The 16,023-nt window shown below is 45.6% G+C and overlaps 1 protein-coding gene across 1 annotated transcript in view; it reads left to right on the top strand.

The window, feature by feature from the left end:
- SCML4 (Scm polycomb group protein like 4) overlaps positions 1-16,023 on the top strand; it is a 78,105-nt gene that overhangs the window by 42,360 nt on the left and 19,722 nt on the right. The window contains exons 3-5 of the mRNA XM_006098019.3: positions 1,977-2,106; positions 4,575-4,775; positions 8,963-9,157. Of these exons, the coding sequence (XP_006098081.1) occupies positions 1,977-2,106; positions 4,575-4,775; positions 8,963-9,157 (526 nt within the window). The remainder of the gene's footprint in view (positions 1-1,976; positions 2,107-4,574; positions 4,776-8,962; positions 9,158-16,023) is intronic.

Here is a 16,023-nt window from a genome sequence, read left to right as displayed (position 1 = left end):
ATAGGGGGTATGAAGAAAGAGTAAGCCTAAAGGAGGAATCCCCAAGGAAAACTATAGGCAGGGACATGGACAACGCTGTCTTTATCAAATAAGCATGGGGAGGGGAAAGAAGGGAGGGAGAACATGATTTTAAAAAAATCTGGAATATTAGTTTGCTAGGGCTGCTGTAACAATAAAAGAACAAATTGGGTTGCTCTGTTGGCTCGGATCATAGAAATTTATTGTTTCACAGTTCTGGAGGCTAGAAATCTGAGACCCAGGCATTGGCTGGGTTGGTTCTTTCTGAAGCCTATGAGGGAGAATCGTCCCCAGCCTTTCTCTGAGCTTCTGGTGGCCTCAGGTGTTCCTTGGCTCCACAGATGGTGTTCTCCGTGTCTTCCCATCGTCTCTCCTCCGTATGTGTCTGTCTCAGAGTCTACATTTCCCTTTTAATAAGAATAAGTCATATTGGTTAGGGCCCACTTTAATGACCTCAGCTTAACTTGATCATATTGTAGCCACTCCCTTTCCAAATAAGATCACACTCACAGGTACTGGTGTTAGGACCTCAACATCTTTCGTGGGACACATTTCAACCCACAGCATCCAGCATAATAAACAGTCTTTGTCTTTTAACTAGGCGTTTAGTCCATTTATGTTTAAAGAAATTACTGGTAAGTTTGGGTTTAACTCTATATCTTATTTTGTGTTTGTCCCACTCATTCTATGTTTCTTTTACCTGTCTTTTCTGTCTTCTTTCATATTTTTTTAAGTTTAATTTTTCCCTACTCATTGAAAGTTAAGCACTCTGTTTTCTATTGCATTATTGGTTGCTTTAGAAAGTGCAGCATGCTTACTTACTACGGTTTTATAAAGTTAACCTTTCTCTTACTTCTTCCTAGATAATACAAAGACCTTAGGACATTTTCACCCCACTTATCTTCCCACTTATGTACTGTTGTTGTCACACATTTTAATTCTCTTTTGCTTTTATAATCCCTCAAGACATAATTATTCTTATATAGTCATTTTCATTTAGATTCACTTGTGTATTTGCCATTTAAATTTTTAAAATTCCTTTTTTGCTTATCAGACCTTCTACCTCAGATCACTTTTCCATTTGCTCGAAGTGCATCTTTTAGAAGTCCCTTTAATATAGGTCCTCTGGGGATGAATTCTCTAGCTTTGTTGTCTGGTAGTATCTCTATTTTATTTTCATTTTTGGAAAAAAAATATTTTTTCTGGGTGTAGAATTCTAGGTTGTCGGTTATTTCTTGCAGCACATTGAAGATATTCCATTTGTTACAACTTTTTATATTTGCCATGTCTTTTCACCTCTCCGCCATAGTTTTTATGTATTTGTCTTTATGCTGCTTTTTGGATAATTTCTCTGACATATCTTCCAGCTGACCAATTCTCTTCTCAGCTATGTTTCATATGCATTAAATCTGTCCATTTAGCTTTTAATTTTAGTTATTGTATTTTTCATTTATAGAAGTTAAATTTGGTTCTTTTTCAAATTTGCAATGCTATTTTTTTTACAGTTTTCTGTTCTCCAGAGATATTTTCAAGTTTGTCCTTTATATCTTTATACATCATATCACAGTTGTTTTTATTATATAAGTCTGATCATTGAAAATTTTAATCTATTTGTCAGTTTTTTGCTACGTGTTTTTATTGCTTATTTTGGTTTCTTGCTTCCTTGTGTGTTTGGATATTTTGGATTGTGCTATTCATTGATTTTTTTTTGGCGGGGGGGGGGGGGTGAGACCTTTCTCCAGAGATGATTTATATTTACTTTTCCAGGTGGTGTTGGGGGGTGGTGGGCGGGTACAGAGGGGAGAGGAGCACTGTCAGATTGAGTGATTTTTAAACTAAATTCACAGTCTGAAGTTTTCTTGATTACCCAAGTTGTGTAACTGCCACCCAGGAAATATTCTGGTAGGGTGTAGAGAGCATTCCAGATTTCCATTGACCAAATGGGCTCTCTCTTGCAGCTCAAGTCTCCGGTTCTCCTGACTCCGTTGGCCCTCTCACCTCCGCGGAGTACGCCAGAGCCCGACCTCAGCTCCATCCCTCAGGACGCAGCCACCATCCCCAGCCTGGGAGTCCCTCAGGCGCTCACAGGTAGGTCAGGAGAACGAACTCCAAGGCTGTGATGGCCTGTCTGTCATTTAACAGTTACTTTATGAATTAGAGAGCTGTCACGGACATAGCTCAAATAAAGGATTTAGTCTCTTAGCTAGACAGCAGATAGCATGACCAGAATCTCTGAGAACATGAGTTTAAATGTCTCATAGTTTGGATTATTTGAAACTTGGTTTTCAGTGTATCTTGGGTTCAGCTGGTTGCCTTGGGGTGGGACTGGAAAGAGTAGTTGGTGGCCTAGATTTTTCTTTCCAGAGCCAGGTTTACTCTGCACCAATAGTGAGCCTGCGCACCTTGAAGAGTTTCCACCCCTATTTGCACCTCCAGATCTCCCAAGGATCCTAATCTTTAATTCCACCTGGCTCCCTCCAATTCAGTCAGGGTAGCACTCAGCCCAGTGTCTCTCATGGGACATTCAGCAACCAGCAGTTCCAATGTAAGAATAGCAGCAATCAGATTTTGTCAAGCACACACACACACACACACACACACACACACACACACAGTCCCTCCTCATCACAACCCCACTGCACTGCCCTCTCCCTTTCCACCTAAATTCCTTCGTTCTCCTCCCATTTATGGCCAACAAGGCCCTGTAAGTTCCCTCCCTCTGTGACCCAGCCCACGGCTCTCCAGTCCCTGGGGCCCACCGCAGGATCTCAGCACAGTTTCTTCTCTCCAACTGGAATGATCTTCCCTCTGGTCGTCTTATGTCTCCCTTGTCTCTCAGCTCAGGCACACCTGCCTCCTTCATGGGCTTCTTGCCAGGGTCCTCAGGGAGTCTCAGGCTGGGACAGTGGTGGTGGCCAGGGTCTATGCTCCATCTGTAGGCCTCCAGGGCCCTTTATGAGCCCGTGTGCTGAAGGCTTCTCTCAGGGCTCTCCTAGCACCAGAGTTTCTCACAGTCCCAGCCCCACATCAGTCCCTGTGACTCTCACTGTCCCAGTCCCACATCAGTCCCTGTGACTCTCACAGTCCCAGTCCCACATCAGTCCCTGTGACTCTCACAGTCCCAGCCCCACATCAGTCCCTGTGACTCTCACTGTCCCAGCCCCACATCAGTCCCTGTGACTCTCACTGTCCCACCCCCACATCAGTCCCTGTGACTCTCACAGTCCCAGTCCCACATCAGTCCCTGTGACTCTCACTGTCCCAGCCCCACATCAGTCCCTGTGACTCTCACTGTCCCAGCCCCACATCAGTCCCTGTGACTCTCTGAGAAGGCCTGCCTCCCCACTGAGCCCTGTGAAGCCAGGGACCTCATCGGTTTGGGTCACCATTTTCTCTGTAAGGCCTAGCATGGTGTCTGGCATGAAGGTTCTTATTAATTATATTTACTTAATCGCCTGGGATGAGTAGAAGAGAAGGCAGCCTGATAGATTGAAAAGGGCATAGGCTTTGACCTCAGAAAGGCTTGGGTCCAAATCCCTGTTGCTCCACTAATTACAAACACTAATCTCTCTAACCACGTGAAGCCTCAGTTTGTTCAGTAGTAAAGGAGGAATGACACCTAATTCCCAGCTTGTCTTAAAATGAAACAAGATAAAATATATAAAGTGCCTGGAAGATAATAAGCGGGCAATGAAAACTAATTTTCTTCACAATTGTTATTACTGTTCAGTAACCCTGTTGGTGTCCTCTTAAAGTCCCTCTTCCACTCTCCTTTGCGTTAGTGTCCCCCAAGGCGAGGTGCTCATGCTCTGGGGTAGGGCTGGGGGAGGGGCAGGGCAGGGGGAGGAGTCAGAAGAGGAGAGTCGATGTACAGAAGAAAATATGATACCTATTATTAATATATATTTTTATCTCATCCTTTAAAAATTTTATTTTTCTTGGTTATGTTTTAAAATGTAAACAATACGTTAATACAGACAAGACTGTATATGCCCTATAAATAAATAGATACATTTTGGGGCATGTGCTCAAACTATTTTTACTTTAGATCTGTGGAAAACCATTGATTGTGCTCACCTAAATAGTGGCTGAGTGATTATTTTCCCTGAAATTGTAAATAGCACTCTTTTCAGCAGTTGAGTACATAGTTTTTGGAGCAATCAACATTATATTGATGTTTTTACTCATCAAAAGTGGCAGACAGTATGTGTAGCTTGACAGCTCCCTTGGAGAAGAAGGGAAGATTCTGTCTGGGTACATGCCCAGCACGAAAATGCATTTATACACACTGTCCACATGGGCCTCCGTATCTGTCAGATCTGAGTACATCACAGGGGACCCACCTGTCCATCTGTCCCCAACCAGGAGGCCCTCTTGGGAACAAGCCCTGGCAGTTGGGGCAATTGGCTTCTTCGTCTCTTTTACTTACTAAGTAGGAAGAATCACTCCCACTTTTGCCCCTTTTCAGCTTTCCAAGGCCAGGGCCAAGGGGCAGATGGGGAGCAGCTCCCTGGCTGATGTGCACTTGCTGAGGGCTTGTGGGTCTGTTTCCACAGTCTGCCTCTACATCAACAAGCAGGCCAACGCCGGGCCCTACCTGGAGAGGAGGAAGGTGCAGCAGCTCCCCGAGCACTTCGGGCCTGAGAGGCCGTCGGCGGTCCTGCAGCAGGCCGTGCAAGCATGCATCGACTGTGCCCACCAGCAGAAGCTGGTCTTCTCCCTGGTCAAGCAGGGCTATGGTGGTGAGATGGTCTCGGGTAAGGCTCTGGGGCAGGTTTATGAGGAGGGCCATGGGTATCTCTGAAGATGAAAGCAGCCATGCTCTGCCTAGCCCTAGGGCAGTGATGGCGAACCTATGACACGCATGTCAGAGGTGACACGCGAACTCATTTTTTTGGTTGATTTTTCTTTGTTAAATGGCATTTAAATATATAAAATAAATATCAAAAATATACATCTTTGTTTTACTATGGTTGCAAATATCAAAAAATTTCTATATGTGACACGGCACCAGAGTTAAGTTAGGGTTTTTCAAAATGCTAACACACTGAGCTCAAAAGGTTCGCCATCACTGCCCTAGGGGGACAGTGGTTGTGGCTAGGGTCTGGTCTCTATCTGTTGGGCTCCAGAGCCCTTCATGAGCCTGTGTGCTGAAGGCCTCCTTCAGAGCTCAAGGAGAAGATGCTCCCACACTTGGACAAGAAGACCGGACATCTGAAACCTCACCCCTGACTCCTCTTTCTCCCACCCCCACCTCCAACCCTTCAGTAAGTCCTATTGCTCTAACTAAAATACATCCGGAATCCAGCCCCTTTCACCACCCACAGCAACCACTCTGGTTCTTTAAGAATATAAGCCAGATCACGCCCGTACTCTGCCCTAAACCCTCAATGGCTCCCATTTCACTCTGAGAAAAAGCCCACGTCCTTACAAGGGCCTACAGGCCCTATGTGACCTGGTCCTGGCCACCTCTTGGATCTCCTGGTCACTTCTCCCAAGTCCCCCACCCTGCCCTGGCCACAGCTTCCTCCTTGCTGTTCTTCCCGTGTCCTCCAGCCATGCTCGTGCCCCAGGGTCTTTGCACCTCCTATTCTCTCTTTCTGGAATGTTCTTCCCCAGCTGTCCATGTGACTTGCTCCTGAACTTCCTTCAGGTTTTTACTCGAATGCCTCCTTATTAAAGAGCTCCTTCCTGACCAGCTTGTCTAAAATATCAGCCCCTGTCACTCTCTATTCTGCGTTCCTTTTTCATGGCACTGATCACCCTGCAGGCCAACTCCATCTCCCAGGGCATGTTTTTTTAAACAAGAGCCTTCCAAGTCAATCCCTTCTCTCACTGTCATTGCCCATCTCCAGTTTCAGCCCCAACCCAACAGCTTCCAGAGGGAGCAGAAGTTGTCACCACAAGTGAGAGGTGGAATCAGGAGCTCTGCCCCCTTCAGATGTCTTACTGGAGGCTGTCTGCACAGTGGTTGTCACCACCTGTCCTTAAGCCCTGGAGATGTCTTGACTCTAAGGGGATAGCTTGGTGTTTTCTCTGGCCCAACATCATGGGCACAGCCTCCATATCAGCAAGGAAAAGGAATAAGATTCCCAGCAACGGGTCCATGCAAGTGACCCTGCTGGCTGGCTAAGAACAGGGGAAAGAAGACTCCAATCTGGCTCTATCCTGAAGAATCAAAGCAGCACGTTTTATTTATTTATTTATTTATTTATTTATTTATTTATTTATTTAATCTTTATTGTTGAAAGTATTACATATGCCCCCCCCCCCCCTTTCTGGCCTGCCCCCACCCCCTGCCCTGGGCCTTCACCACCCTATTGTCTGTGTCCATAACTCCAGATCCCTAGGGCTTGGGCTGGGCAGGGTGTCCAACAGCCTCCCCAGCTCTGACTGTTTCAGCCCACCTTCTAGAGCTTCCTCTGAGCAGGAAGCTGGGCCTGACTTGCTGGTAGTGGATTAAAATAGAGCTTGGCTAGGTCCAAGCGCATGTGTCTGACCCAGGGTGACTTTTAAGAGACTTTAGCAGATGTGAGCAGAGATAGAAGTACTGCACCAAGAGAGGCCAGGAGGAGAGACCTGTTGTGAGGCCTTCCAAGAGCTTCTTGGCCGTTCTCCTCCTAGCTTCTGTCTGAGAGCCAGGTTCTGTCCGGGCTGCAACCTGAGATCAAAGGCCTTGTCCTTTTCCCTGCTAAATATCGGGGCTCAACACTCAGGTGCTAAGAGAAAGCCCCTCCTGTACTGTGTGCCCACCTTCTTGAGCAAATCCCACCTGGCTGATTCTTTATGGCTCCTTCCCCCAAACCTGGGAGAGCTGACCCCGTTTTCCCTGCTTTCTTGCTCAGCCTTTCTGTGGCCTCAGGGGCCTTGGTGCTGGGGAGGAGCTTCGGTACTGCCTGGCACCAACGTGAGTGTGGGCAGAGCCTCGCCAAGTTTCCCTTGGCTGAAGGATTCCCAGGAAGGCCAGAGCTGAGCACTTGGTCTTAGTGTCTTGGGGAATGCAGTAGCACTGAGGGGACTCCTCGTGCCACCACATTGAGGCCAAGAAGTGGCAAGGTGGTCTTTCATGTTACTGACAGTGCTTGGAAGCTCAGCAAGGCTAAGTGACAGCACTGAGGTGGTTTAGGGAAGGACTCAGGAGAAATAGCCAGACCCCCCCCCACTCCCCGCCCCCACTCTCAAACAAGAAGTTGGTCCTTGGGGCACTGGTTTCCAAATATTCTCATGGCAGAATACATAAAGAATGGTGACACTGGTGCTGGCACAATGGCCAAAGGAACCAAACTGCTGGGCCTCGGGGAGCAGTCCTGCTGTGCCCCACACCCACTCCTTGCACACCTGCTGGGATGCTCCGCCTTACAGCCCTCTCCCACAGGGCTAGACTTTTTGATCTTACAAATCCATGTCCTCCTCCAGGAGGTGGAATCTTCCCACTTATGTGATCTCCCAGGCTCCTCCAGGAAAGTATGCACACTGATTTATGGGATAGACCTGACGCCCCAGGTCCTCCCACTGTGTGTTCAGTTTCCAACACACCCAGATTTCCATGGTATTGGAGGCAGGTAACAGTACCCACACAAGGAAGGAATTGCTAGGGCATCTGAATGACCAAGATGACTCCTTGGTGAGCATCTTGGGAGCTCCTTGGCTGTCTCTCTTAATCAGGGTCACCTGGAGCATTAAAATGACAGGCAAGTCCACTTAGAGGCCACAGGAGCTGGAAAAACCAGGCCCTCTGCAGTGTCCTCATCTGTAACACGGGGCAACCTTTTCACTTTCCTCACAGGACAGTCAGGAGACCTAAAGGAGGTCATGGATATGAAAGCTCTTGTCACACATAAAGAGCTACACAAAAGAAATGGATTATTTTGATTTCTAATTAAAATGGGTATTTTGTTTATTTTTAGTTTTGAAATAAAAACTAGCTCTGATCACCTCTTATATCTCCCAAAAGCTTAGCCTTGCTGAGTTTCCAATCACCATCAATGCCTAAATCTTGGTTTCTAAATATCAATCTTCAGTAAATGGAACCAGGGCTGCTGAAGAAACGGCTGATTTTAGGGCTGGGTCAGAGAAAGACAAGATGAACCTGGAACATATTGAAGTGACAGTAACTAAAGAGTTGCTAAAAAATGAGGGCATGTCATAGGGACACAGGATTCATCCTAAAAGCTTGAACAATTTGATCAACAAAGTAAATAACATAGTATTGGATAACCACAGTACAAAATAAATACAATGAGTCTGTACTGGTAATAATAAATGATTGAATAAATAAATAAATAAATAAATAAATAAATGGAGGAGAAGAGACTTTTTCCTTCTAGAAGGATTACAAATGCTACAGAGACTCTCCCCTTCCAGAAGGTATAGCTTAATCCCTCCCCTACCCTGGAGTGGGCAGGACCTTGTGACTTATTTGTAAGGCAATAAGAAATTGGGGAGTACAGTGGAGAAGTGTAGCAAACACTGTGGTGGCCAGGTGAAGGTTAAACCCCAGTAAACCCCAGTGATGTCATGTACACCTAACCTGTTGCAATGAGGAAGGCACTTCACCTCTGTGGTCTTCCTCCCCAAAACTCATCACCCCAGTCAAATAATGAGGCAAAATTAGACAAACCCAAACTGAGGGACATTTTACAAACTATCTGACCAGTACGCTTAACAACTACCAAGGTCGTGGAAAACAAGGAAAAGCTGGGAACTAGTCACAAACCAGAGGAGTCTAAGGAGACGCCACAACTACCCGCAATGTGGTCTCCTGGATGACATCCTGGAACAGAAACAGGACACTCGTGAAAAAACAAACAAAAATAAACAAACAGGTGGAACCCAAACATAGGCTAGCTAGAAACAAAACTGAGCCAACAAAACCCTCTGCCCCAGGCCTGAGGCGTGTGGCTTTCTCCAGCGCCCGGCTCTGAGTTGCCGTCTGGTTTTCCAGTCTCGGCGTCCTTTGACGGGAAACAGCACCTGCGGAGCCTGCCTGTGGTGAACAGCATCGGGTACGTCCTCCGCTTCCTCGCCAAGCTGTGCCGAAGCCTCCTGTGCGATGACCTCTTCAGCCACCAGCCCTTCCCCAGGCGCTCCAGTGCCTCCGAGGAAGCCCAGGAGAACCAGGAAGGCAGGATGGAGACAGGTAGGCTTTGTCCATCTGTCTTCCCCTTGCCTGCAGGTGGCCCCAGGGGCACCTGCCCTCCCGGGCCAGATGAGGCTGCTGCGGAGGGAGCTGCCACAACTCCTCGGAGCTCTCCTGCTGGAGGCCCACGGGCTGCTTCTCTGGAAGCCCTGGGAGCAATCAGGGCCTGTCAGGACCAAGGATACCTAGATGGTCCGCATCCTGGCTGCAGTGGGAAGAGGTCACTCCATTATAGCTTCTAGGCCTATTGGAATTTAAGAGACCACATTGCATATAAAGAGTGATTTTCTTCACACTCCTCTAATTAAGACTCCTGGGCATTTATTCATCATTGTTGAGGAGTTGAAAAACCAAGAAACTAAGGAAATAAGAAATCCTGGAAAAATTAGGGCTAAGAATCAATTACATTGGTCCTGCCTGGGGACCTCAGATGCCTACCAATTTCAATAAAAGGTGTGCCCGAGTGTCTTGCAAGAATTTGACCAGACCAGACACCAAATATGTCTTCCAGTGAGAGTTGGTGTTTCTTTTTCATCGCAGAATGGAAAGTGACCCAGGGGCTGAGTGCCTTTGGTACCCCCAGCCCCAGAATAGCTCAGCATGGGAAAGTGGCCATTCCCAGTGGGAAGGGCATAAGGCCACATGGGCAAACTTGCCATGATGTGCCTGTGACTATTCTTATAACTGGCAATTTGTACTTTTTAATCCCTCCATCTTTTTCACTCATTCCCAAAACCTCCTCTCATATGGGATCATTCATTTGTTCTCTGTATCTATGAATTTGTTTCTGTTTTGTCTGTTCATTTATTTTGTTTTTTAGGTCCCACATGTAAGTGAAATCATATGACATTTGTCTTTCTCTGTCTGACTTACTTTACTTAGCATAATATCCTCTAGGTTTGTCCATGTTGTTGCAAATGGGAAGATTTCATTTCTTTTTTATGGCTGAGTAATATTCCATTGTATCAGTATATATGTACCACATCTTCATTCATCTATTCATGTACATTTAGGTTGTTTTCATATCTTGGCTACTGTAAATCATGCTGCTATGAACATAGGGGTGCATGTATCTTTTCAAATCAGTGTTTTAGATGTATTCAGATATATGCCCAGAAGTGGATAGCTGGGTCATATGGTAGTTCTACTTTCAATTTTTGGAGAAACATGCATACTGTTTTCCCAGATTTGGTGGCTGCTCCAATCTGCATTCCCACCAGCAGTGCACTAGGGTTCCCTTTTCTCCACATCCTTGCCAGCACTTGTTTGTTGATTTAGCCATTCTGACAAGTGGGAGGTAATATCTTATTGTGGTTTTAATTCACATCTCTCTGATGATTAGTGATGTTGAGCATCTTTTCATTGTATGTTGGCCAGCTGTATGTTCAGTTTGGAGAAATGTCTATGAAGGTCATTTGCCCATTTTTAATTGGATTACTGGGGAGGGGGGATGAAAGAGGGGCTTAAGTTGTATGAGTTCCTTATATATTTTGGATATTTACCCCTTATTGGATTTATCATTGGCAAATATATTCTCCCATTCAGTACATTGTCTTTTCATTTTGTTGATGGTTTCCTTTGATGTGCAAAGACTTTTAGTTTGGTGTAATCTAATTTGTTTATTTTTTCTTTTGTTTCCCTTGCCCAAGGAGACAGAACAAAAAAATATTGCTAAGAGTGATGTCAAAGAGTTTACTGCCTGTGTTTTCTTCTAGGAGTTTTATGATTTCAGGTCTCACATTTAAGTTTTTAATTTACTGTGAGTTTATTTTTGTAGCTGGTATATGAAAGTGGTCTCGTTTCAATTTTTTGCATCTATCTGTCTAGTTTTTCCAATACCATTTATTGAAGAAACTGTCTTTACCCCATTGTATATTCTTGCCTTCTTTGTCATAGATTAATTGACCAAATAGGCATAGGTTTATTTCTGGGCTCTCTATTCTGTTCCATCGATCTATGTGTCTGTTTTAATGCCAGTACCATGCTGTTTTGAGTACTATAGCCTTGAAGTATAGTTGATACCAGGTAGTGTGATACCTCCAACTTTGTTCTTCATTATCAATATTTCTTTAGCTATTTGGGGCCAACAAAGTCTTAGCATAGATTTTTTTTTAATACTGTCAAAACATTGTCTACAGTTTTACTTTAATCTCTCTGAAACCAGGGAAATTCTGCCTTTACAAAGAAAGGTAACTAATTAAATTTGGCCTTTGTGAGCAGATGCTGTATATTTCCTGTTTTTCTTGATGTCTCTAGGCCTCAGTTTCTTTTATTTTTTAATATATTTTTATTGACTTTAAAGAGGAAGGGAAAGGGAGAGAGAGATAGAAACATCAATGATGAGAGAGATCACTGATTGGCTGCCTCCTGCATGCCCCCTACTGGGGAGCAACCCATCGAATCTGGGACCCTTCAGTCCGCAGGCCAAAGCTCTATCCACTGAGCCAAACCCGCTAGGGCTGGGCCTCAGTTTCCTAAATGAGGGCTTGGAGTTGCTCATGTCTAATGTTCCTTCTGGTTCTGACAGTATGGATCTGGCTCTCCTGTAAAACTTAGTTCACTCAGAAACATTCTAAAGCTAATATCCTTCTAGTGAATCTTGCAATGAGAAGAGCAGAATTGTCTAATTTGACTTCTCAAACTCTTGAATCGTTGTTTCACTGAACAACCAATGACCCATGGGACATAACCATAAAGCCACATAATCCATGTCTCCCATTGTCCTTTAAATGCATCCTGTGGGACCATTTCTTTCTTATCCATGAATACATTTAGGACAAATCTTGTGACTCTTCTGGCTCCTTTCGGGTAACAAAACATTCTCTAGCCAATAATTAATATGTCCAGGTCAGTGTGATCATCAAACTTTAAATTTCACTCAAAGATATAACTACTCCCCATTCCCAGCGGAGGCCTGCTTTGCCAGTTGCCTACAGCAGTAAAGGAGGGTTTGGTTGGCTTCCCTGCACCCTCTGCCCAGCCTTGTGTTTTTGCCCCTCTCTCATATCTAGCTCATGATTTTGAAGGAGAGGCAAGAATAGGAGAGCTTTTACTTGGCTAATCCTGCTGTGAGTTGGCATCATGCTCCCTGATTCTGGCAGGTGTTTAAAGCTGATCCTTCATCCTGTGGGCTTTTACAAGGGTCTTTCGGTGATTCCACCATCTCTCACATGGACAAATGTAACTCCTCTCTGGCTGCTTACTTACAGCTCCTTCCATAGCCTCAGGTACCTGTGAGTAAATCTCTAACTGCTTTCTGCTGAGGCCCCTATGTGCCCCCAGACAGTCCTGTGGAAAGGATCTAAGATCTTATTTCAGACCCCTCTTCTGATGGCTCCATCCAGCCCCTGAGAAACACACATTCTCTACTCAAACCAACTGTGGGCATGCAGGCAGGTCTCTGCAGGCACCTCTCCTTTGCTCTACCATCAGAGCAGCTAGACTTTTAGATTTCTCATGGGAACCAAACAGGGATCCATTGTGTCTTGCAAGTTCCAGAGGCAGACAGCAAGCTCTTCACATGGCCGCATTGAAGCCCCTGGGAACCCACTGGACAGTTCTCTCCATAATTCATCTTCTATTCAACCTGTTTTGCAACCCCTACAATTTATTTTGTAGACTAGACGTGGGTTGTCATCTATAGGTGCAGAACTGGCTTCCCACCATCTCTTTCTGCAAGATTGGAACCCTTCACTCTGGTATGGGGTGTCTATTGTCTTGCAGCCTCAGCCAAAATGAAAACTAAAATAGTTTTATTTTAACATCTTGTCCCAGGAGCCCCCCTTCAGCTGCCTTTAAGTGATCACTGAGAAAACTCTTGCCTTGGTTTTCACCTTATTCTCTCCCTTCCAAGCTCACCATGCTGAATGAGGTTCCAGTCTTTCCCCTGGAGTAGTGTAGCTGCCTCACTGCTTCCTTTGCCTGGGGCGGGCATTTCTACCTGAATGCTGGTTTCATTCCTAGTTGGCTTGGCTTTGGAAGTAATGACTGCAATTGTTTTCATGAGCCCTTCCCTAGCCCATGGATGCTTTGAAAAACTGAATTGTTCTAAATCAACCGATTTCATGGACATTGTTCCTCATGCCAAGTGTTGTAGAACAGAGTGCCATGTGTTTCATGTGTCCAGGGACGTCAGGGAGAGTGGGAGGAGGCAGCTATGGCACAGTATGCTCTAAGCAGCCCCCGTGTCACACGTCTTTCCCACCAATCTGCCATGGGGCCTAGAATGACACCATTTAGGAGTTTGTCTTTAGATTATGACATTGCCTCTTTAGGCTTACCTTGTCAAAATTCCCTTAAAGGGTAACACGTCACATTATTATTACTTTACATGAGGAATTAGTTTATCACCTGTTTTCCCACCATTGTGTCAAGAAAGGCAAGGGTGTTTACAAGGGGGAGGAATGGAGGTCTTTGTTGAGCTTAGGCTCCTTATCTGTCCATATGACCACATTCCTAAACAAGACTGTGCAGTCTGGAGCTCATTTGAAGCAGGTCCTGCTTTGCCCTGAGGTTGTTCCGCCAAAGCTGGAGTGTTGCAGGCTTGCTGCCACATAGTTGGAGGGTGTGTCAACATTCATGCGAGCACTTCCAGGAGACAGCTAATAAGACCATAAGAAAACACAAAGCCATGGCACATAGGGTCTATCAAAGGAACGACAATGCTTGTGGCTGAAAATGGATGATTTGGGCAAGACATGGTTTTCTGTTCCAGTATCAAAAACAGCAGGTCATGTGGGTTTGTTCTCTGTGGTCCTGAAGGTGGATTTAATTCAGCCTGAGGTCTTGCCGCTCAAACTCTGGTCAGAAGCAATGTCACCACCTGAGAAAGGCCAAAGCTCAGCAGCCTCCCACACTCTTTAACCACAGGTGCCAGGTGTTTCGAAGACACAGCGAAGTTTGGGAAGCAGAAATTGAAGGAACACTCTTCTAGGCGGAGAGCTTGGCAGCTGAACAACCAGGTGGAACTCTCAGAAGATAGTTCCCTTAGAAGTCAAGTGGAGTTGACATTGTAAAGACCCTTTCAAAGTCAAAGCCAGCCAAGGCTGCTTGGGTGGTAGTGATGTCCCCATTATTGGTGACACGTGTAGGTGTCCACGTAGGGCCAGAAGGGGGAACCCTGGCAAGATGTTCTTTCTGGTCCCTTCCAGGTTGAGAGTCACCTCTGGAAGTGTCAGAGGATAGCACTGGACAGCAGGAGGTCAGGGTGCCCCAGAAGCCCCAGCGAGGGGGCCTTTCAAGGTGAAGGTAAGGAAACTAAGAGAGAGGGCTCCCATTGGACCCGAGAAAGGGCTTCTTCCAAATTCCTTCCTCAGACCTTTGAAATATAAACTCTTTCACCAAATGATCTTTCTCCTGTGTCCAAGGAAAACCAGGCTTCAGACCTACTCAGCTGCCTGAATTCAGTCTGGAAGGTAGTTCTTGGCTTGAGACCAGAGACTTAGTCATTTTTCTCCAGTTCTGTTAACTGATGGCCATCCGTGGTTTGTGTTTTAGAAAATAGAGCAGCTCTCTGGGTGCTTCAGGAGAATGGAGACAGAAACATGAACTTGATAGCATTTGTGGTTCTGTTAGACATCATGAAATGATTAAGGGGAAAAGTTTACCTTACCTTTGAATATTGAAAAAAATCTCAATTATAAATAAGCTTTAGCCAGTGCTTCTGAAACTTTAATGTACTCAGGAACCATCTGAAAATGTTGTTAAAAAGCTGAATCTGGCTCAAGGGGGCTGGAGTGAGCCTGAGAGTCTGCATTTCCAGTGAGTGCCCAGGTGCTCTTGGTGCTGCTGCTGGTTGGGGACCACACCTTGAGCGACAAGGGTGGGCTGACCGAGTCCTGCTTACATAGGAAAATTTATTTCATGTTTTCAGTAAAATAAGTTTTCCTCTGCTAGGACAATGCCTCCCCTGTAAAAGTGTTGCCACTAAAGCTAATCCAGTGTCCCATGGAGGTAACCATGGGCTAGAAAGGAAGATAGGGTCATGAGGGCCCAGAGAGGCCAGGGGGATGGCACGTGTCCAAATCCAGATGAAAAAGAGGATGTTTGCAGGGCTGGGGAGGAGGTTGAAAGAAAGGAAAGAATGACAACAAGCGAATTTCTTAGTGTGGGCTGGCAACCACCTGCAGCAGGGTCTCTGTTCCCCAAGCCCTGTGCACACATCCACAGTGGCACTTGTTTCTGCCGGTCTCTCCGGAATCTGGGTCCAGATCTCATCTCCCTGCTAGAGGGACTTGGGGAGAGTTCCACATAGTCCCCAGCAGAGCCTGAGACATAACGAGTCTGCGGTAAATATTTACTGACTTAAACTGTGTGCAACACAACAGACCAAATTGTCTCCTCGCCAGGAGCAGGGGTGATCTGGAAACCACAGCCGTGGTAGCTGAACTCTTCTGCAAGATCTAATGTAGAGATTGGTTTCCTGCCTTTTGAAGGTGTGACATGATGGGAACAAATTGTTTAGTTTTTGTTGAGAAGCTCTTTTGATACGCAGGTGGTAGGGGTGGGAGATAAGGAAGGACATTTATTTTTGAGGCCTGATGTTTTTGTTCCTTGGCTGTGGTGTTTGAGCTAGAAAATTATTGGAGAAGCAGACACCCCCAGTGTGTTTCCTTATGGTGGAACTTATGCACCCGGCATTTAGAAATCAAATCTGCTTCCATGTTGAACTACAAATCTGTTTAATCTCATAGCTCTACGGAGAACATCTATGTTTACAAAAGACTGTTTATTCCAAAGAGGAAATAGAGTTTATCAAAGCATGAGTTCCTTGATACAGAAGCATCCATTGAATGAGTCGGCAAACATTTACTGTATTGGGCTCCCCCTACTTGTGATGCCCTAAAGCCATAGAGCCGAGGCCACAC

The sequence above is a fragment of the Myotis lucifugus genome, unplaced genomic scaffold (assembly GCF_000147115.1).
Source record: "Myotis lucifugus unplaced genomic scaffold, Myoluc2.0 scaffold_216, whole genome shotgun sequence".
Classification (NCBI taxonomy): Eukaryota; Metazoa; Chordata; class Mammalia; order Chiroptera; family Vespertilionidae; genus Myotis; species Myotis lucifugus.
Note: the sequence above shows the minus strand (reverse complement) of the source record. Positions and strands in the feature narration are given on the sequence as shown.